The 21,940-nt window shown below is 40.9% G+C and overlaps 1 protein-coding gene across 1 annotated transcript; it reads right to left on the bottom strand.

Moving 5' to 3' along the window:
• Positions 1-2,314: 2,314 nt before the first annotated feature.
• On the bottom strand, positions 2,315-20,996 carry LOC142760480 (matrix metalloproteinase-23-like). The gene is made up of 9 exons (XM_075863673.1): positions 20,961-20,996; positions 16,278-16,454; positions 15,989-16,104; positions 15,345-15,481; positions 8,949-9,116; positions 6,948-7,112; positions 6,589-6,684; positions 6,375-6,495; positions 2,315-2,486 (listed from the first exon to the last, which is right to left on the bottom strand). The coding sequence occupies exons 1-9, from the start codon at positions 20,994-20,996 to the stop codon at positions 2,315-2,317; spliced, it is 1,188 nt and encodes a 395-aa protein (XP_075719788.1).
• Positions 20,997-21,940: the final 944 nt, after the last annotated feature.

Here is a 21,940-nt window from a genome sequence, read left to right as displayed (position 1 = left end):
TATGTTCACACGCAGTGTTTTCAGACGTAATTCGGGCATTTTACGCCTTGAATTACGCCTGAAAAAACGCCCCTAATACGCCTACAAACATCTGCCCATTGCTTTCAATGGGAATTATGATGTTCTGTTCCCACGAGCCTTTATTTTAAGCGTCGGTGTCAAAATACGGCACGTAAAATGACGGCTCGTCAAAAGAAGTGCAGGACACTTCTTGGGACGTTTTTGGAGGCGTTTTTCATTGACTCCATTGAAAAACAGCTCCAAAAACGCCAGGGAAAACGCGAGTTGTTAAAAAAAACTTCTGAAAATCAGGAGCTGTTTTCGCCTGAAAACAGCTCTGTATTTTCAGACGTTTTTGGTCACTGCGTGTGAACATACCCTAAAACAAAGAAACCGTTGCAATATCACTTGAGCAGAGATGAAACATGAAATAGGAGATCTGATTGGTTGTTATGAGGCCTAGTGTCCTACTGAAAACAAATATGATAGACTAAAAAAAAAAAATGCGTCTTTAGACTGAAGCATCAAGGTAAGCTAAAAGGTGTTTTGTTTGTTTTTGTTTTTTTAAAGTTTAAAACGCTTCAGCCTGATCTTTATGTTCTGGCGTTTCTTTGGGGCGTTTGTTTTTGGCAGTATGCACAACAAAAACTGCCTAAAAAACACCACTTGTGTGACATATGTGGTGGTTCTTGGTGCAGCTTTCATGATGTTTTTGTTGTGCTTTTTAAAAGCACCAAAAAAACAAACCCCGTAAAGGGGGCCTTAAAAGATTTTCAAATTTATATGTCCTTAAAATGCAACAATTTTTTAGATATTAAGAAAATTAAAGTTAATATGGCGTAAATCGTTCAATTGCTTGTCTGCAAAGATTCGACATTGGCCACACGACACTATAGACGCAACATCACTGACTCTAGTCCATACACAGCACGACAGGGACCAGACGTGAGTTGCAATATGAGACCGGAACACAATTTTGGTGGTCACAATATTACACGTTTTTTATTTAACTTTTTTTTTTTTTACAGATTGGCCTATTACTGGACTTTGTCCCAATCTTTAATATTCCCTTGTGGATATTCAGGTAATTGATATCTTTTACTTTTTAGTGACTCTTTGCACCATTTCTCAGTAACTTTTACTTTGAGGTGAATGAGTCTAAAGCGTTTTTTTTTGTCTGAATAAGTCTTTGGGTATGTTCACACGTAGTCAACAAAAACGTCAGAAAATCCAGAGCTGTTTTCAAGGGAAAACAGACCCTGCTTTTCAGACGTTTTTTTACCAACTCGCATTTTTCGCGGCGTTTTCACGCCGTTTTCGCAGCGTTTTTTACGTCCGTTTTTGGAGCTGTTTTCATTGGAGTCTATGAGAAAACAGCTCCAAAAACGTCCAAAGAAGTGTCCTGCACTTCTTTTTACGAGGCGTAATTTTACGCGTCGTAATTGCCGTACGACGCGTAAAATTACGCGTCGTGTGGACAATACAGCGTTATACCCATAGAAAGTAATGGGCAGATGTTTGACGACGTATTTGAGACGTATTTCCAGACGTAAAACGAGGCAAAATACGCCTCGTATACGTCTGAAATTTGGCCGTGTGAACATACCCTTTAGGCTGAAGCTACAGTGATGGCTCTGACCAATCAGATTGAGAGTAGCTCAGCAAAATTTGTGAAGTAACATAATCGAGTAATCAGTTGATAAATCCTGTATTCTAAGACCTAGATCACACAGAAAAAAAATCTGCCCTAAAATTCCACTTTTTTGCAGCATTTTTTTTGCCTGTGGCCATTGAATCTAATGCAAAAAACGCGGCACAAAAACGCTCGAAATGAGCGCAGCAGGCTTTTTCCTGACTTAAATAGATTTCAATGGGATATCAGAGGTAGGAACCGCTCGAAGAAAGAGAATGCCACTTTTTTTCTGCGAACAACTAAAAGCTGCATGGGGAAAAACACCTCTGCAGCCCTTTGAAATCAATAGGGGGCAATTTGGGCCATTTTTTTGAGCGAATTCTGATGCGGTTCCCACATCAAAATCAGCGCTAGATAGCTCTGTGAACTGACCCTAGGGTTGAACAAGGGCAAAGCCCCATAATGAATATTCAGCAGCTGCCATTTTTTATAAGTTACATAGAAAAAATTCAGGACATCTCCACTGTAAGTTACTGGAAGAAAATCATAGTCACATAGAGCAGAATATAAAAGTTATAGTTTTGTCATAAAGAAGTTGACATGTAGGCCGCAGTTTAGCTTGAATGACTGATTTTAAATTCAAAAGTTTTAATTATAATCTTCATAGTCATTTTGCAAATACTAGATAATACGGAGATTCCATGACCTTCCCCCCATGGTCACTATCCCCTGGCGAATCACACATGTGTAACGACCTTGGGTTGATACTTGTGCTTGTATAACCAAACTACTTGAAGACTTCTTGGTTACTCCTGGGGCTGTCAAATTAAGACGACTTCCCTCCTTGTACCAACTACAAAACAATGGAAGATAAAATAAAAATCAGACATGAAGGTAGTGTGAAATCATTAAACATGTAAGATCTTGCTTGTTATTTTTACAGTATATACTTTGTCTTCTATATTTGGAAAATAAAGAAAAGATTTTATGGAATTTATTAATTTATATAGCACAAACATATTCCACAGCACTATACATACATTGTCATCACCCACATGGTCACAATCTAAATTTCAAATGAGCCTGTCTCTATATTTTTGGAGTGCGGGAGGAAAGTGGTGTACCTGGAGGAAACCCACGCAAACATGGAGAGAACATACAAACTCCATGCAGATGTTTGTCCTTGGTTGGATGCGAATCCAGGACCCCAGCACTGCAAGGCAACAGTGCTAACCATGAGCCACCGTGGCTAAAACCTTTGAAAGCTACTTAATTATTATTAATTTTTTTTAAATAAAAATGTCAATCAGTATGTTTGGTGCAACTTCATAATTGGTTTTTATTAAAAATTATTTTTACTTTTTGAGATACAGCTGCTCTGTATTCTGTATACAGAGCAGCTATGTCTTACACTGAATCCTGTACCCGTCAGATCCACGTGACTGACGGGTTCAGTGTCGGCGGGTCCTGCGTGTCTCTGGCACACAGGATCCACTTGCAGGTGGATCCTGTGTGCCATAGACACGCAGGGCTTGCTAACAGAACCCATCTGTCCCGCGGACCTAACAGATTCAGGTCTGCCTAGGGACTCTGGCGCTGTGGAAGCTCCTGACTTTGTCCTTTAATGGACAGGGATGTCAGGAGCTTCTCTAGGGTTTGAGTCCCTGGGCAAAGCATCAGCTTGTGCTCTGCCCAGGGACTTCATCTTGAAAGCTATTGACGTCACGGTCTATATATGGGCAGTCATGTTAGGAGCTACCCCAGGGTCGGAATCCGCGGGCAGAGCATCAACTAGCGTTCTTCCATGGAAGCTCCTGATGTCACTGTCTATATTTGGACAGTGAGGTCAGGAGCTTCCCCAGGGCCAGAGTCCCCGGGCAGAGGAAGCATCAAGAATCGCTCTGACAGGGAATCTCCCTTCCTGTAATCTGCTGTCCACCCCCTGTTGTCAAGCAAAATTCATCCCTAGTTACAGAGAAAAGGAAACAGACTGCAAGTGGAGATGTGTTATTTCACTGCCTGCCCATAGAAGTCTACCGAAGGGGGAGGTGGGAGCAGACATACAAGTCTATAAAGAGATGTGGGTGGAGCAGAAGGAGACACACGCTGCCCATACAAGTTTATGAAGAGTAGATGGAGGGAGCAGAGTGAGAAAGACACACAGAGTTGCTGCTGCTTTCTGGTAAGTGTTTTATCTCACCCCTGTGCTGGATTCTCAGCTACACTGCTCATTACTGCTGTATAATCTCCTTCATGCTCCTGCTTTTTATATATATATATATATATATATATATATATATATATATATATATACATACACAGTGAAGGAAATAAGTATTTGATCCCTTGCTGATTTTGTAAGTTTGCCCACTGTCAAAGACATGAACAGTCTAGAATTTTTAGGCTAGGTTAATTTTACCAGTGAGACATAGATTATCTAAAAAAAAAAAACTGAAAATCACATAGTCAAAATTATATATATTTATTTGCATTGTGCACAGAGAAATAAGTATTTGATCCCTTTGGCAAACAAGACTTAATACTTGGTGGCAAAACCCTTGTTGGCAAGCACAGCAGACGTTTTTTGTAGTTGATGATGAGGTTTGCACACATGTTAGATGGAATTTTGGCCCACTCCTCTTTGCAGATCATCTGTAAATCATTAAGATTTCGAGGCTGTCGCTTGGCAATTCGGATCTTCAGCTCCCTCCATAAGTTTTCGATGGGATTAAGGTCTGGAGACTGGCTAGGCCACTCCATGACCTTAATGTGCTTCTTTTTGAGTCACTCCTTTGTTGCCTTGGCTGTATGTTTCGGGTCATTGTTGTGCTGGAAGACCCAGCCACGAGCCATTTTTAATGTCCTGGTGGAGGGAAGGAGGTTGTCAGTCAGGATTTGACGGTACATGGCTCCATCCATTCTCCCATTGATGCGGTGAAGTAGTCCTGTGCCCTTAGCAGAGAAACACCCCCAAAACATAATGTTTCCACCTCCATGCTTGACAGTGGGGACGGTGTTCTTTGGGTCATAGGCAGCATTTCTCTTCCTCCAAACACGGCGAGTTGAGTTAATGCCAAAGAGCTCAATTTTAGTCTCATCTGACCACAGCACCTTCTCCCAATCACTCTCAGAATCATCCAGATGTTCATTTACAAACTTTAGATGGGCCTGTACATGTGCCTTCTTGAGCAGGGGGACCTTGCGGGCACTGCAGGATTTTAATCCATTACGGCGTAATGTGTTACCAATGGTTTTCTTGGTGACTGTGGTCCCAGCTGCCTTGAGATCATTAACAAGTTCCCCCCGTGTAGTTTTCGGCTGAGCTCTCACCTTCCTCAGGATCAAGGATACCCCACGAGATGAGATTTTGCATGGAGGCCCAGATCGATGTCGATTGACAGTCATTTTGTATGTCTTCCATTTTCTTACTATTGCACCAACAGTTGTCTCCTTCTCACCCAGCGTCTTACTTATGGTTTTGTAGCCCATTCCAGCCTTGTGCAGGTCTATGATCTTGTCCCTGACATCCTTAGAAAGCTCTTTGGTCTTGTCCATGTTGTAGAGGTTAGAGTCAGACTGATTAATTGAGTCTGTGGACAGGAGTCTTTTATACAGGTGACCATGTAAGACAGCTGTCTTTAATGCAGGCACCAAGTTGATTTGGAGCGTGTAACTGGTCTGGAGGAGGCTGAACTCTTAATGGTTGGTAGGGGATCAAATACTTATTTCTCTGTGCACAATGCAAATAAATATATATAATTTTGATTTAAATGTGATTTTCTTTTTTTTTTTTTTATATCATCTATCTCTCACTGGTAAAATTAACCTAGCCTAAAAATTCTAGACTGTTCATGACTTTGACAGTGGGCAAACTTACAAAATCAGCAAGGGATCAAATACTTATTTCCTTCACTGTATATATATATATATATATATATATAAGCAGGAGCATGGAGATTATACAGCAGTAATGAGCAGGGGTGAGATAAAAGCCTTACCAGAAAGCAGCAGCAAATCTGTGTGTCTTTCTCACTCTGCTCCCTCCATCTACTCTTCGTCAACTTGTATGGGCAGCGCGTATCTCCTCCTTCTGCTCCGCCCACATCTCTTTATAGACTTGTATGTTCTCTCCATGTTTGTGTGGGTTTATGTGTATGTGTGATAGAGAAAGAGAGCAGGATTCTCCTCTTCTGTGTGTCCAGTGTATAGAAGACATGATAGCTTCAGGCTCCGCCCACTAGCAAGTAGGTATCTAAGAATTAGAGATAGAGTCTATAGAGGGAAAGCTACTAATAAATGCAGGATAGAAGTCATAATGGCTAGAAATAGTGTTATTCCTCATGTACACACATACGACAGCTTATTTTGAAAAGTTAGGTACGCTTTAAGGCACATTCATAGTATATACCATGTATTTCTGACAGATGCGGGTCACTCCTCTTGGCCAACCATTTTGAGGAGGGCCCGCTAAACATGTTCCACAAATCAGTATGCATGTGTGCAGCTGTCTCCAATATAGTCTATGGGTGTTATGGAAACAGTCGTTCTCATATCGGTGGGAAATTCATGCCATAGCTAAATGACCTTTACTGTAGGTTATCACTTTCAACTTTGTAGTTAAGTTCCTGCAGATGACTACATTCCACTTGCGTGCACATAAACACTTTTTGATCCTTATGGATCGGGAGGATATTTCTTTTTAAGATTCAGTTATAATGTGTGCCAGGCATTCATATCTTACCTGACCCTTCGGCGTGGTTGCAATGCACTATGGGTACAGTTAAGTGTGACAGTATCACCCTTGGAAACATAAAATGTCTTCACCTTGACTTTGTGTGATGTAGGACCTTGTTCAGACAACTCTTAATGGATAGAAAATGAGAATCATCATAAATTACCGATTAAAAGACAGTTAAGAGTGCCGTGCGTGAGAGATCTATAGAATATTTTCCTACCTATACAGCCATTACACCTTTGGTAACATGGACCCTGGAACCCACAACTTTGCTGCTCTTTCAGTGCCTCACAACCAGATCTTGAAGCTGGACAGCCTGTCAATTAAAACATTATTAAAAATGTCTCCTTTGTATTCCAGTCCCTCCCCTGTCTTCCCATTTTTGCCATTGAAAATATCCATCTAATTATTAGTTACTACATTTATTGGAATATCTCCCAATTAACATTCATGGGTTAACGAATGGATATAATGTATAAAGACTTGGAAAAAAAATACAAGCTTTTAATGACAATAATATAAAAAAAGCTGGAACCGTAACAGATCTTAGTAATAAATAACACAGAAGTAAACAGTTACCATAGAGATGCTGTATAGCTAAAATATCATCTCGTGCCAAGCGTCGAGTCCGCGTATGTGTAGCATTAGGATGCATCAGTGCAAAGGCATCACTAGAGTGCCATAAGCCAAGAGCATGACCAATCTCATGAGCTGCCACCTGGACCAGATCATTATACCACACACCTGTTGGGTGATATAGAAAAGGACAATCGGAGGTGGTAAATATATTAGTAGGCAATGAAAACGGTGAATAGAGAATTTAAACCATATTAACAAAACAGCAACAAAAAAGTCAAAAATATTTAAAAGATATAAATATAAGAAAGAATATTTTCAGTGATGCATATTTAACATACAAATACGTCTTCATAGTAGAAAGACCTAAGCCCCTAATAGTTTTATTGTAAAATAGTTTAATTGCATTGAAAAATGGTCAACTGAACTGGCAGGGTGGTCCTCTCAAAGAAGATGGTCAATATACATAGTATATGATGGAACTTAAAATCTGGCCTAGTTAAAGGGGGCCCTCTTAAAGAGGTGGTCTTTTGGGGGAGGTTTTACCCTATTGTTTAATTACACGTCGATATGGATGATATTTTATATTATCTTAATCCACTAAATGTACTAGTCCTACAAGTGCAGTAACAGAAATGCTCAAAAGTAACTGAATTGGATGGATAGAACCTTTAAAAATGAACCCCCACCCCATCTTTTTTTATGACCTATTGTGTAACAACATTGATTCACAGTGGATGACATTTTGACACTGATCAACATAAAAAGACTCATGTCAAACATGAAAACAATCTATTACAAAGTGAACTGCAGTCATTTCAAATATAAGAGATAAAATAACTGGATTAATAATTTAAAGGGATTTCTTACAAAGGACGTTTATCACCTATCCATAAGATAGGTGATAAATGTCTTATCACTGGGGGCACCACCTTTCACTAGAACAAGGGTCCTGAGCCACCTGTTTGGAAGAGTGTAAACGTAGCACTCGTCTGTTCCCTTCAACTCTATAGATATTGAATGAAGCGGTAGGGCGCATGCATGACTACAGCTCCATTCAAACTGCTTACTGCAGTCGTGCAGTGAGGACGAATGGGAGACTTGGGCCCCCTGTTCTAGTGATCGGTGAGGGTCCCAGCAGTGGGGTCCCTTAGCAATCTGACATTAATCACCAATCCTGTGAATAGGTGATAAATGTCCTTTGTGAGACAACCCCTTTAATTCACCCCTTTCAAGTCAGTATTAGTAGAGGCATTTACAGCCTTGTTGGATTTGACATAGATTTTAGTGTGTATTCCGCACTCAAATCCGCAGATAATTTGCATCCTATGCATGTGAATGGGGTTTTAGGAACCCTGTTCATATTCTGTGGATAATTTCCATGTGCAGATTTACCATAACGCAGAAAAACAAAAAAATCAGCTGTTGGAATAAGTATAATGTTACTTAATTTTGCGAATTCCACGTGGAAAATCCGAGGAATGACAATGGGGCTAATTCTCGTGTAGATCGGCGGCACATCTGCTGCAGAAATTACTCGTATTTCTTTCGCAGATCATGTAGGAATTTGTCTTGAATTTGCAATATGGAAATCTGACACCTGTAAAGGTAGCCTAATAGTAATGATGTATGTGTTGCAGTGATTACAGAGTGTACCTAGGTCCAGAGAAGTATTTTCAAATGAAAACAAGAGACTCATGCCTATAGACAGCCTTGTGGTGAAGGGAGTCTGGTGCCGAGTGTCAGAAGTGAATTACGCTGGGAGATGGTTTTGTAGTCTACTCAATACTTACATGTTAGTGATACAGCTTTATCTGTAGATGATTACACTACAGGTTGAGTCAATAATATAAGTCTTACATATTCATTTCAAGCTGGGGGCACGCTTTTTAGTTTATTAATGAGAATCAAGGCATTTGGCACCTACAGGCTTCTGATACATAATACAATACCGTTTGGGTCACGTTACCTTTACTTAAAAAAAAAAAATTAAAAAGAATTTACCCTGCTTCCAGCTAAATCGGGAAGGTCCAAGTACCCAGAACTCATGATTGTCAAAGTGAATCTCTCCTCTTGGTGGTAGAAAAGCATGGGCTAGTTCTCCATCTAGACCATCAAAGCAGGGGTGCAAGGGAGATGCCCAACAGTCGCTGTGATTAAAGGAGTAAAATCCTGAAAAATGAAGGGTTAATTTAAAATATGGATTAAAATAAACTGTGAGGATTTATACAAAACATCTACTGAAGAGAAATTCTACCCAAAGCAGTATAATGTACCCATTTTGGATAGCGATAGCATTTCTTGAGTTTCACGCACTGAGATAATATTGGACGTCTTGCATAAAAACTGTTCTAACAAAAAGTGTCTTGTCCATAGCAGCCAATTACTCAGACTTGTTTTGTTAAAATAGTTTTCATGCATGAGGCCTATCATACTGCTAAGGCCCTGTTCACATCACGCTATGGCTCTCCATTTGATTTAAAAAAGCTCCTCATGTATATCTGACGGAAGGTTGCAACATGAAAAGGCACACAGTGAGATACGTCGCACATAGCCCCCCGTTGTAAAAAAAAAAAACATCCCATACTTTATTTGCGGTACACTTGCCCATCGGAGGCCAAAGATTAATAGAGCAGTATGGACGTGCTTGAGTAATATATTTATTAATATAACAATATTTCAAACTTATGCCACCTATTTGTTCAGGGAGGATATACATCTGGACATACCCTGCTCTGTTTTTGGTGGAAGGTGCATTGCTGCAGAGAGCACCTCAAAATAAAAAACACTGCACTTGTGGCATACATTTGGCGTATACATTACAAGTGTGCCACCAAAACTATATGCTAGAGGTATGCAAATGTATGTCTATAAAGCTGAAAAATATCTTTCATTGACTTTCAAATCTGCAGAATTTATTCTGCGTATTATGTGCGGTTATGCTGCGTGTTTGGCCCATAGACTTCAATGGGGAGCATAAATTCTGCACGAATATGCAGATTGAGTTTTGTTGCGTTTTGTACAGCAGGTGCACATAAAGTTTGCTATAATCAATGCTTGACACTAAATCCGCAGGTAAAACTGCAACATTTCTGCAGCAATATACGCAGGAAAAAAACGCACTATTTGCTGCGGATTTCTGGGACTGAATTGCGTGAGGTTTTTTGAGATTCCACTGCAATTTTATGTTGCAAAAAATATGCAGCATATCCTGCCTGTGGTAACATATCCTAAGAGCGGAAAATTCACGCAAATTGCTGCAGGTTTTCCGTAAAAAGCCTCCAATTGTTTTCAATGGGAAATGGTCTAGTTGTTCTTTCAGGGCAGAGTTTTTAGTGCACAAAATTGCAAAAAAAGTGACATGTTACTTCTTAATGCCGTTACCACTTCATATTATGTGCAAAAACAGAATCGTGGAGCAACACGCAGGAAAGAACCACTGAATGTGGCCAATCTGCTTGTAGAAACCCGCCAGTTTTCAATGCAAAACCATGGTCAGCCTCAGTATCTTGCCACGGAATCTTGGCCAAATCAATGCCGGATTTTTCCTCAGGAAAAAGGTGTGAACATAACCTACCTTTTTTTCTGTTCACCATCTGTTTGATGTGAAAAGACATGTAATATGAAAGGATAATCAATGTGAGTCCTGACCTCTGATGTAATTGGCTGAATAAGAGGAGTAATGGCACAGTTCGGTGCCTGTCGATTTGTGAAGGTAACAAAAACCTGTATGAGCACTGTGGCCAAGATAGAATATGAAATCCTTGAATTTGTAAACTGTAGGTTACAAGGCCTTGTATATTTGGTCACATGCTTATGTACATATGAAAAACCAAAAATGGGGAGGCACACCGCCTATCTATGGAGTGCAAAGTCTATGCCCTAGAACAAACAACGAAAGCTACCAGAGAAAGTAGGGCAAAAAGATTGACATGCACATCCAAAATTGTATCAAAACAGTGACATTTTATTGACACCAAAAAGGAGAAGACAAACAAGTTAAAAACGTTGTATACAAAAATTCAAACAGTGATCCTTAATAAGATACACCATAAAGTGCGCAAGAGCCCCAAACTAGATCAGAGCTGCCGGACACATGAATGGCCCTAATAAGGATCCCACTTCAATACATGTGATCATTCCTAAAATAGGATAAGATCATGAATACATGTGACATACAATGCAAAAAGGCACATACCTAAAACATCATAAGAATAAGACAATAGAATTGACCTAGACACCATTAGTTTCCCGAATTTAAGAACAGAAGACCGATTACTCCTAGATGCAGACCTTACCTTAGCGGAGGTAGAAAGGGTTATTTCTGATATGGCCAGGGGGAAGTCACCAGGCCCTGATGGCATCCCTGTAAAGGTGTAATTGAGATTCTGTGAACACCTGGGTCCACCCCCTCTTAAGATGTTTCAACACACCCTAAATGTGGGTAAACTCCCGGACTCCCTATATGATGCTACCATAGTGGTGCTATGGAAACCAGATAAAGATCTTGTAGAATGTGGTTCTTACCGACCGATGTCAGTGCTAAATGTTAACTATAAGACCATGACGAAAATTCTAGCTAACCGCTTAAACTCAGTTATTCTTATTATAATCAACCTGGATCAATCTGGATTTATGCCAGGAAAGAGCACCACGGTTAACATACAGAGGGTCCAGGTGGTTTCCCAAATTGGTGAAGTGAGAGGTGGATGCTGGTCTCGCTTGATGCTACCAAGGCCTTTGGCTCGGTGAAGTGGCCATACCTGTTAGAGATACTGAGTCACTTTGATTTGGGTCCTCGGTTTATTCAATGGGTGTCCATACTATATAAGAGACCTAGGGCTAATATTCTATTGCATGGTCAATGTTCGAGCTTCTTTGCTTTAGGCAGGGGGACTCGTCAGGGGTGTCCATTATCTCACTTTTTATTTGCTATAGTGATTGAACCTTTGGTCAAATCTATCAGGCAGGACTCCATATATCAAGTTATATCCCTGGGTGGTAGAGAGGACCGAGTGGGTCTATACGCAGATAATTTTATATTATTTATGGCAAACCCTGATGTATCATTGCCTTACATATACTAGATGACTTTGGTTCATTTTCAGGCCTATGGATTAACTGGGGTAAATCGTCCTTCATGCCATTGTGGGACGCCAGGTGGCCGGATATATATATATCATAACCTGCCGGTAGTGTCGGAATTTAAATATCTAGGTATTATCATCACCAAGACAGCCACTCAGTCTCATGGGAAGAATATCTATCCCAGTCTTAAATATGTTGACTCTAAATATAAGGTGTGGGGAACACTCCCGCTGTCTGTCCCGGGTCGCAGTAACTTGGTCACGATGATTTTCCCTAAGGGCTTGTACCTATTGGAACATGCTGCTGGCCCTATCCCTAAATCCTTTTTTACTAAGCTGCAGTCTATTCTTACCTTCTTCACATGGGGGAATTCTAGACATAAACTTAGCATTTAAATGCATACATTTGTTGTTATATTTTTAATACTCCATATGTGGATTTGTGATGCTAGACATATTCCATTGCCTTAGATTTCATTACTACCTTATATTAGTATTGTGATTATCTTCATTATTTGATATGACTGTTACGTTTGCAGAGCTGTTCGAATTGTTTATATTGTTTGATTGTATTACTTTATATATGCACTGTATCAAACTTTATTCAATAAAACAAGTTTAAAAAAATAGAATAAGACAATAGATACAAGCCTGGCAGAGGGTCACAAAGACCAGCCCCACACGTATCGCCAGGAGAAACCTAGCTTCCTCAGGGGTATATACACATTTATTCATGATCTTATCCTATTTTAGGAATGACCACATGTATTGAAGTGGGATCCTTATTAGGGCCATTCATGTGTCCGGCAGGTCTGATCTAGTTTGGGGCTCTTGTGTACTAACACAAATGGGAGACACCTATCTCCTGACATATTCATGAGAGAAATGGGGGGGATCCCTCATCCCTGGAATTCTGCGTAGTGGAGGTCATTCACCACAGGGAGTGCAGAGGTCACCTTGATAAAAACATCCTTTAAAAGGAAGCCTAGTGGATGCATCGCTTAAATGAATGCCTTATCATATTATCATCTCATTATGTCTAGAACTAGAGTTTTCTATAGAACTATCACCTAAAATGCCTACCTCATGTTTACCCCATAAAAATTGGGAGAAGTGACTTGTAAATTCAGTCAGCCGTGGAGGGAAATCAGCGTCAAGTGTCTCCATGACAACCAAAATACGTGGCCTCTGGACATACCTACGGGGAGGTGCCTCCTTGTGACATGTTGGCATATCCATGGTGATAAGTAAATCATGGTAACTTACAACAAATGTGTATGACGAGTTGGACGTTTGAATGCAGAGATAATTTCTTTGCGTCTACACCGTGGAAAGCCTTATAACTATAGAGATGTGCTCCATTGACTCCTACGCTACCACCTTTCTCGGTCCCGTCAGAGATTTGAATTTGGTAATTGCTTTATGGATGGGGAGTGTATGGCTTTTTCTTTTTTGCTGAGGTATGAATAATTATTGTATAAGGCGTATCGGCTTGTTTTTGGAGATGTAAACAATTAACGTCCAATGTTTATCTATACGTCTGTACTATCCATAATGTTTTACAGTTCATTATTGTCTAAAGGCCCATTTAAACGGGCCAACAGTCAGGCGAACGACATACAAACGCTCGTTCCCGATCACTGCCTTCTGTAAACGGCATCAATCAGCAAACAAACAAGCAAATGCTTATTGTTCAACTGATCATATATTTTATGCAGCCCAAAAATTGTCGCTTGTCGGCAGCACATCATCCCGTGTAAACAGAGGATGTGCTGCCAACAAGATGCAAATGTAGCAAACATGCACTAATCTACATGCTGTATTGTCAATCGGCGTTAGTTTACCGGGCAGAAAATCTGCCTGTAAAAAAAGTCCTTTTCTTGCGCGATCTGTAATCTGTTTCGGCAGGGATCAGCACCTGTTGTGACAACCTGGGATATGGTCCCAGTAATACACCAATTGCCTCCCATCATTGTAAGAAATGTGTAACCATCTTTAGGCAAGGGATTTATGGGGAAAACCAGGAAGAAGTTAGAGAGCAGGGTCACCATTTTCAGGGTGGTTACTCTGCTCTTTTCAGGGTGTATCAGACAGTAATTTGGGTCAGTTATTCTTCCTGAGCTCAGACCAAACAAATATGGGTTTGTAGAGAGAGGTTTTTGTATGTATGTTTATCTGTCTACACCTTTTTATAATTGACTGGATAAAAGTTATAATTTAATAGTAGGGTTACATTTCAGTAACTTTTTTGTTTAGTACCTGTACTAACTTGCAATTTGGGGCCCTGGGACCCCATATTCACTCAGTACAGGGAATTGTAAATAATAATAATAAAGGCCATATTGTTATTTCTAAATAATAGTACCAGCCATATCATTACAATATAATAGAACCAGGCACATCACTGCAAACGCACAGAGCCCATCAATGTGACTACATAATAATTCTATCTATGGTTCACAAGTACTGCGTGCCACATGGTCAATTTAATAATGCCATTCACACTGAACGTATAATACTGCCTGCAATCAGGGCCACCGGCATCAGAAATCTCGGAGCCCCATACAGTCAAATAGCAAGGGCCCATATCGTGTATACATAAACAATGTAAAGTATTGTGTTGGCAACATCATGACATGGAGCTGCTTGTCTTCAGCAGGAAGGCTTGGAAAATAGGGGAGAAATGAACACAGAAAAATAGAGGGAAATCCTGGAGGAAGACCTGCTGCAGTCTGCAAGAGAACTGCTACTGGTTTTACAGAAAAACAATGACCCCAAACATAAAGCCACAGACAGGAATTAATTTTAAAAAATGATGATGTCCTAAGTTGAGAAAAACTTTTCCACACAGACTCAATGCTGTGGTTTCTGCCAAAAGTGCCTCTGCTATGCCTCTGATTTTTTTCTCATTTTGATATTAAGGACACTCCGGTCAAAAGCTGAAAACCCATTTTGACGCCTGCACTCCAGGAAAAAGCTTGATCATAGCCTATTTAAATCTACTGTGATAAAATGTCAAACTATAAACCCATCCAAGTGCCCCACTCCATCTGTTCCTTTGGCGAAGTGCGGCCATAATACATTGCAGATCTCTTGGCAGATATCACTTGACAAGTGTCTTGGATGGACCGAAACGTCATCAGATAAATCTGGATAAAATATAATTATAAGTATATACGTATACACTTGTATTCATTAATAAAGTGGAACTATATGCATCACTGTATACTAGATAACGTATTTACCGTAATTCACTGAAGAATTAGAATACCGAAGAACGTATTCTTGTTTTTCTGTGGTTGACAGCACTTACCAATACATAGGTCTGACTCTTGTTTCGGGAGTACACGTTGAAAGGTTAAAGGGGAAACCTTACTCCACATGCTGAAGGCAATCTCTAATGCTTTATCTGTGTCTCCTCTGTTTAGAGTGTTAGGATACTGGACAATCCTGTAAAAAAAAAACAGTCAAACATTGAATATTGTTAATAGTAATTGTTATATTTGCATTATTTACAATTCAGTAACACAATGATGGAGATTTATTAACTCTGTCCTAAATAAATACAGACTAAAACGAGACTAGACAGGCTAAAACTGTGCCAAATTTCAGACTGTAGCACGCTCTATTAAAAATATAGCGCAACTTGCTAGACATTTTTCTCTTCCTTACGTCACCTCTTGGATAGCGTACTTTACAACAAAATTTGTTCCCTTTCACGGCTCCTATTAGCCTTACCCCTTTTTCTCTACACTTTCCAGTGAGGTGTAAAAAAGGTGTCTAAAACACCGTTTTTTGGGCACAATTTGAGCATTTTGCTTCACCAATATCCCCCATAGTGCGCTAATATAGCAACCCTACTTAGAGGTAAGAATGACTCCTTCATATAATATTACTTGGGGTGTATCAACTTGAGTACCACTGTTGTAAGTATTTCATGTATACCAATTGACTCACCTGTATGTCAGGTTCAAATGATCCCACTTGTATCCCAGTGGATTTATAGTATAACGTTTCCATCTAGCACTCCGTGGTGGAAAGACAACACCACAAGCCTTTCTATCATTCTGCATCTGGACAAGAATAACCCGGAAAATCGAAGTATCATGAATTGATATCTAATACTCAACATAACATACTGTATATATACACTCGTGCTGTAGTTGCAATATAAATGTATAATGCTCTTGTGAATAGATCATTTATTATCTAAGTAATAAATGCCAGGATGAAAGCTGCTACTTACCATTTCATGTACAGCTCCCTGCTGATGCCAAATTCCAAAACTAAGCAAAAGAATGGAAGCACCAGTGATAACATATATGGACATAGTAGAGATGCCATCCATAAACATCCAACTCATCCTGGGTATATGGGAGACACCAGAGTTTAAGTGGCAGTTGCTATGCTCCTCTCGAATATCCTAGAATCATTGCAGTTTTATCCAAACACTGCAATCTCAAGCAGGAAAAAAATGTGGATAAAAGATGTGAGATCAAACAAACAAATATCCTACGGCAGAAGGGAACAAGGATGTGTCCGAAAGAGGAAGGAAATATAGATAAAAGTCTGAGATCTGAAACCAAGGCAGACATGCAAAGTATAGTGAAAAAGAGGAAAGTGTAAGAGTAAACGAGGGGCTGCGGAACTCATGTGTGTTTTGTTAGCGGACACGTGGAAAGATGAACAACCCGTTCTTTGTCTTCGATTCCAAAATGACATTTATAACCATATGTTACATTTAACACCCTCTACGCTGCTTACAGTACAGAGAATTACACTTTTAGAATATGTATTTTCTTTTAAAGCTTTTATCCACCTTTGTACACCATTGCACAGTAGATATATAGAGTTAAAGGGGTTATCACATGAATCATTTTTATACCAAAAATCCAGAAATGCTTTTAATAGCGGTTTTAAAGTAATTTGCAGTGTTTATAGCAAATACAAATACCATTTTATATATTTTTTGCTTTGCTGAGTCCTTCTTAGTGCTGCTGCTAATCTGTGCTGTAGGGGCAGGCTCCAACCAGGATCAGACTCCTTCCACATCTGGCAGCTGACAATATAGTCGCTTTTTATTTTCCCTGCAGATAGATAATGTGGTATCCAAAGTAGTAAAGGTATATACTGTGTTCAGAGGTTCTGACACAGGTTCAGAGGTACACCACAGGTTCAGAGGTTCCATACCTCCCAACTTTCAAGTATCACAAAGAGGGATAACCGCCAATTTTTTTCCCTTTAAGCCCCGCCTCTAATCCGACCCAATCTCCGCCCATACACACCCGGTTCAGCCCACACAATATAATGCCCCCATAGCTGCCTCTATACAGTATAACGCGCCCATACCTGCCACCATACAGTATGCTGCCACCATACAGTATACTGAACCATAGATGCACCTATACAGTATAAATCCAACACAGATTCTCTCTCAGTATAATGTCTAAACAAATTCCCCCATACAGCATAATACCCCTTAGCTGCCCCATGCAGTATAATGCCCTCATAGTTGCCCCATACATTATAATGCCCACACAGATGCCCCCATACCGTATAATGCCCCCATTGCTGCCCCATACAGTATAATGCCCCCATAGCTGCCCCATACAGTATAATGCCCCATAGCTGCCCCCATACAGCTTAATGCCCCAATACAGTATAATGCCCCCTTGCTGCCCTTATACAATATAATGCACCATTTGCTGCCCCTAGTGCCAGTGCCCTTGTAGATAGTGACAGTGCCCATGTAGATCGTGCCCCTATATAGTGCCACACTCTCCATGTAGATAGTGCCACAACCCTCTTAAAGGGGATTCCTCTCCAGGAGGAGCCCTGGACGTCAATGTCCATATTTGGATAGTGACCTCAGGAGTTTCCTCTAGGAGAGGAATCCCTGGCTAGATCATAGGCAACGGGGATTCCGCTCAAGGATTTAGTCACTGACGTCACTATCCATATATGGACAGTGATGTCAAGGGCTTCCCCAAGCTTAGTGCTTAAAGTAACGCTGTACCCGGGGAGCCCTCAGCGAGCGGAGGAGCTCCCTCTGCTCCTCCACTCTGAACTAATTCTGAAGCAGGGAGCTGATGGTCCCCAGCTTCAGAATTTTGTCCAACTGTATCTGTGTCCTTAGTTGGTAGGTATGGAGTTTCTACACAGGTTCAGAGGTTGTGGCGATCAGTGGTTTTGTTTATACATTCTGTATTGGATCAATTTGTAACCCTAATGCCCTAATGCCTCATGCACACAACCGAGTTCGGTCCGTGATATACGGACCGTGTGTCGGCCGCATTTCCCAGACTGAACACTGTTCAGGGGGCCGGGCTCCCAGCTTCATAGTTATGTATGATACTGTGATAATGCCCCCCCCCCCCCCCGGGACTACTGTCCCGCACTGAAAGTATGTTTCAGTACAGGACAGTATTCCCGTCGGGAGGCAGGGACACCTAGCGCTGTACATAACTATGATGCTAGGAGCCCGGCTCCCTGAACTGTGTTCGGTCCGGGAAATACGTCCTACATGGGGTCCGTATATCACGGGGCGAACGCGGTCGTGTGCATGAGGCCTAGGGCTCAATGCACACGATGCATATTAGGTGTGGTATTGCTGCGCAGATTTGCGTACGGCAAATTCACAGCGTAATACAGTACCAGCATAGTCAATGGGATTCCAGGAAATCTCACGTACACACTGCGGTATTATTCGGGACGGAAATTGACTGCGGTGCGTATTTTTAAATCTGAAGCAGGTCAATTAAACTTGCATTTCCGCTTGCGAATTGTATCTGACTAGTGCTTGGGAAAATCACACCAAAACACGCAGCTTGAAACGCGCCAAAAAACGCATCAAAACGTAAAAAACGCATAAAAAACGCACGATTAGGTTTTTACCTGCGAATTTACTGTGTATTGCTGCGGTTTTGGTGAGTTTTTTCCGCAGCAAAATACGCACCGTGTGCATGCAGCCTTAATCCCTGGACCCTTGTTTTTAACTCTGATTTAGAAATATATGAACTAGAAACCAGGAGAATTATTTCTTTACTGCCATTAACAGCTAAGAAGATAATTTTGAACTAATGGTTAAAATCCGATACACTGCCCTACTCAAGAGTTTTTAGGTACACTTAAATTCTATGCTACCTTAGAATGGCTTCTTATCTTTCAGAAACAAGGATATCAGAGGAAATATTGGGAAAGGTTAATGAGACGCCTGTTTGATAAACAAGATATATATGTTTTTTTACGAAAATCTTAGATCTCGTTTTCATGTGCTCAGGTAAGGGTGGGGATTTCTTTTTTGTCTCTGTACATCTGTGGGGACTGAATATTTTTTATTTTCCTGACCCCTACTTTAATATCTGTTATTTTGAATTATAACTGAATAAACGATTAAAAAACAAAACAAAGTATATACTGTGTGACTTCCAGCATAGGCACTCCCTTAAAAAGCAATGAAAGTATAATTAAACAAAAAAAATAAAGACTGAGTGGGCATGTAAAGTATTCATATCTGCTGTTAGGATGCAGAGCTTTACAGTTCTAACAAGCTGAGAAGGAGTCTCCTTAGCTATACTGTCATGCTATTGCAGAAGCTCTGCTCCTTCCCTGACAAGCAGGGCAGAAAGCTATTTCTATTGGCTGCTCTGCAATTAGCGGAGGAACACAAGGTAGAGAACTGGCTGTGGGTTAATTTATTAACCATGAGTGTCCACCAGCACTCAGCTCATTAGGTGGACATGCACATTGCTATGCACTTTGAACACCAGGTAGCTCCATACTATGTACTTAAATGTCATAACTCTTCACTGGATTTTTTTGAACAGCATATAAATTGCAAACATTGTTAATTTTTTATAATCTATACAATGTATATGAAATTTATTGGTGGGACAAGGTAGGTAATTTTTATAAATGCATTGCATTACTGATTCTGGTTTACAGCCTCCCATGACAGCAGCAGTACCCCTATAATAGTGTGACAGCCATACTACCCCCTCATTAACACCAGTCGCATGCTTATGGCTAGCGTTCACAGTGTCACAGCAAAATTGCTCTCATTATCATACCTCCCAGCTTTCAAGTATCGCAAAGAGGAACGCAATTTTTCATTTTAAACCACGCCTGTAACCCCGCCCATACATACCCGGTTCAGCCCACATGGTATCATGCTCCCATAGTTCCCGCCCCACAGTATAATGGCCCCATACATCCCCCCACAGTATAATGCCCCTATAGCTGCCCCCACACAGTATAATGCCCCAAAGTGCCTCCCACACAGTATAATGCCAAATAGTTGACCCATACAGTATAATGACCCCATAGATGCACCCATACAGTATAATACCCACACAAATTTCACCATACAGTATAATGCCACAAAGCTGCCCCATACTGCATAATTCCCACATACAGTATAATGCCCACACAGATGCCCCCATACAGTATAATGCCCCATAGCTGCCCCCATACAGTATAATGCCCACACAGATGCCCCCATACAGTATAATGCCCCATAGTCGCCCCCCCATACAGAATAATGCCACCATACAGTATGACGCCCCATAACTGCCCCTATACAGTAATGCCTCCATACTGTATAATGCCCATACAGATGCCCCTTTACAGTATAATGCCCATACAGATGCCCCCATACAGTATAATGCCCCCATAGGTGCCCCCATACAGTATAATGCCCACTTAGCTGCCCCATACAGTAAAATGGCCCATAGCTGTCCCATCCAGTATATTGTCACCTTATCTGCCCCATACAGTATAATGCCTCTTAGCTGCCCCTAGTGCCAGTGCCCACATATAAAGTGCCAGTGCGGTGGCCGGATATCAAAGGAAGAGGATGTGTGAGGCAGGAGCTCCGCACAGTGATCAGCATTAGCGGATCAAACAGTAACTGGCATCTTATTCAGCACACCAACTCACCATCCACCATCCTGGGGCGTTCCACCATCATGACCAGGAGCAAGAAGAAAGGCAATGGTCCGCCGAGACTCACAGCCTTCCTCCCGACCGGTCTCTGCTAATCAAGATGGCGCCAGAGCACGCCGGAGACCTGCTGCGATGCCAATGGCCCTCGAGGTGAGCACCTCCCTTTCTATCACCAGTCTTACTCCGGTGGCTACAAACAAACCTGTGACCCCGCTTCATAACCTCTCCCTAGAGAAATCGCCTTCTCTGCGTAACCTTACCACAGAAGGTAGTAATGTATTGTCTCTCTTGCCTCAATCTGATGCTCCTGTCTCCTCAGCAGAGATGAGTCTCTTTCAAGAGCTTAAAGAATCTCTCCACAATGATATTCACTCAGCGATTTCTATTATGCATGCTAATATTACTGAGGTGGGTGAGAGAACCACTCACATTTTTGCAGGCGAAAAAATCTGCCTCAAAATTTCTTCAGAAATTTTGACCTGCCTGCACTCTTTTTGCGCCATTTTTTTAGCTGCAGTCATTGAGCGATGCGGGGAAAAACGCAGTGAAAATTGCTTTCTCTGCCTTCCATTGATGTATTTGGGAGGTCAAAGACTAAACGCCTGAAGAAAGGGCATGACGCTTGTTTTTCCCAAAAGCGTTTTTTTTCAGTGTCAAAAACCACCAAAAAACTCTGTGTGAACATATACTTAGAGGAAAAATTGGAGGAATTTGTTGGTGCACACAACTTATATTAGTTCATACTCCACAACGAAATGGAGGAGGACATCACCATTATGAAGCTAAAACTAGCTGACCTGGAAGACTGCTCCAGAAGAAATAATATTAGATTCAGGAACATTCCTGAATCTATATCCGACTCACAACTACAGGGATTTTTGAATGATTTACTTGTAGCTCTCATTCCCACAGCTAAAGAGAACGATCTTCTCATTGATAGGGCTCACAGAGTTCCCAAACCCAGAA

This window comes from Rhinoderma darwinii, chromosome 4 (genome assembly GCF_050947455.1).
Source record: "Rhinoderma darwinii isolate aRhiDar2 chromosome 4, aRhiDar2.hap1, whole genome shotgun sequence".
Taxonomy (NCBI): Eukaryota; Metazoa; Chordata; class Amphibia; order Anura; family Rhinodermatidae; genus Rhinoderma; species Rhinoderma darwinii.
The sequence above is the reverse complement of the archived record's forward strand: the minus strand, read 5'-3'. Positions and strand labels throughout refer to the sequence as shown.

What these genes read in the sequence shown, in the direction of transcription:
- LOC142760480 (XM_075863673.1), bottom strand. Translation starts at nt 20,996, where the DNA reads ATGGTGGAACGCCCCAGGATGGTGGATGGTGAGTTG. An exon ending in GGATGGTGGATGGTGAGTTG is followed by an intron (nt 16,455 to 20,960) that starts GTGTGCTGAATA and finishes CAATGATTCTAG; the next exon opens with GATATTCGAGAGGAGCATAG. An exon ending in AGCTATACAGCATCTCTATG is followed by an intron (nt 6,685 to 6,947) that starts GTAACTGTTTAC and finishes TTTAATTGACAG; the next exon opens with GCTGTCCAGCTTCAAGATCT.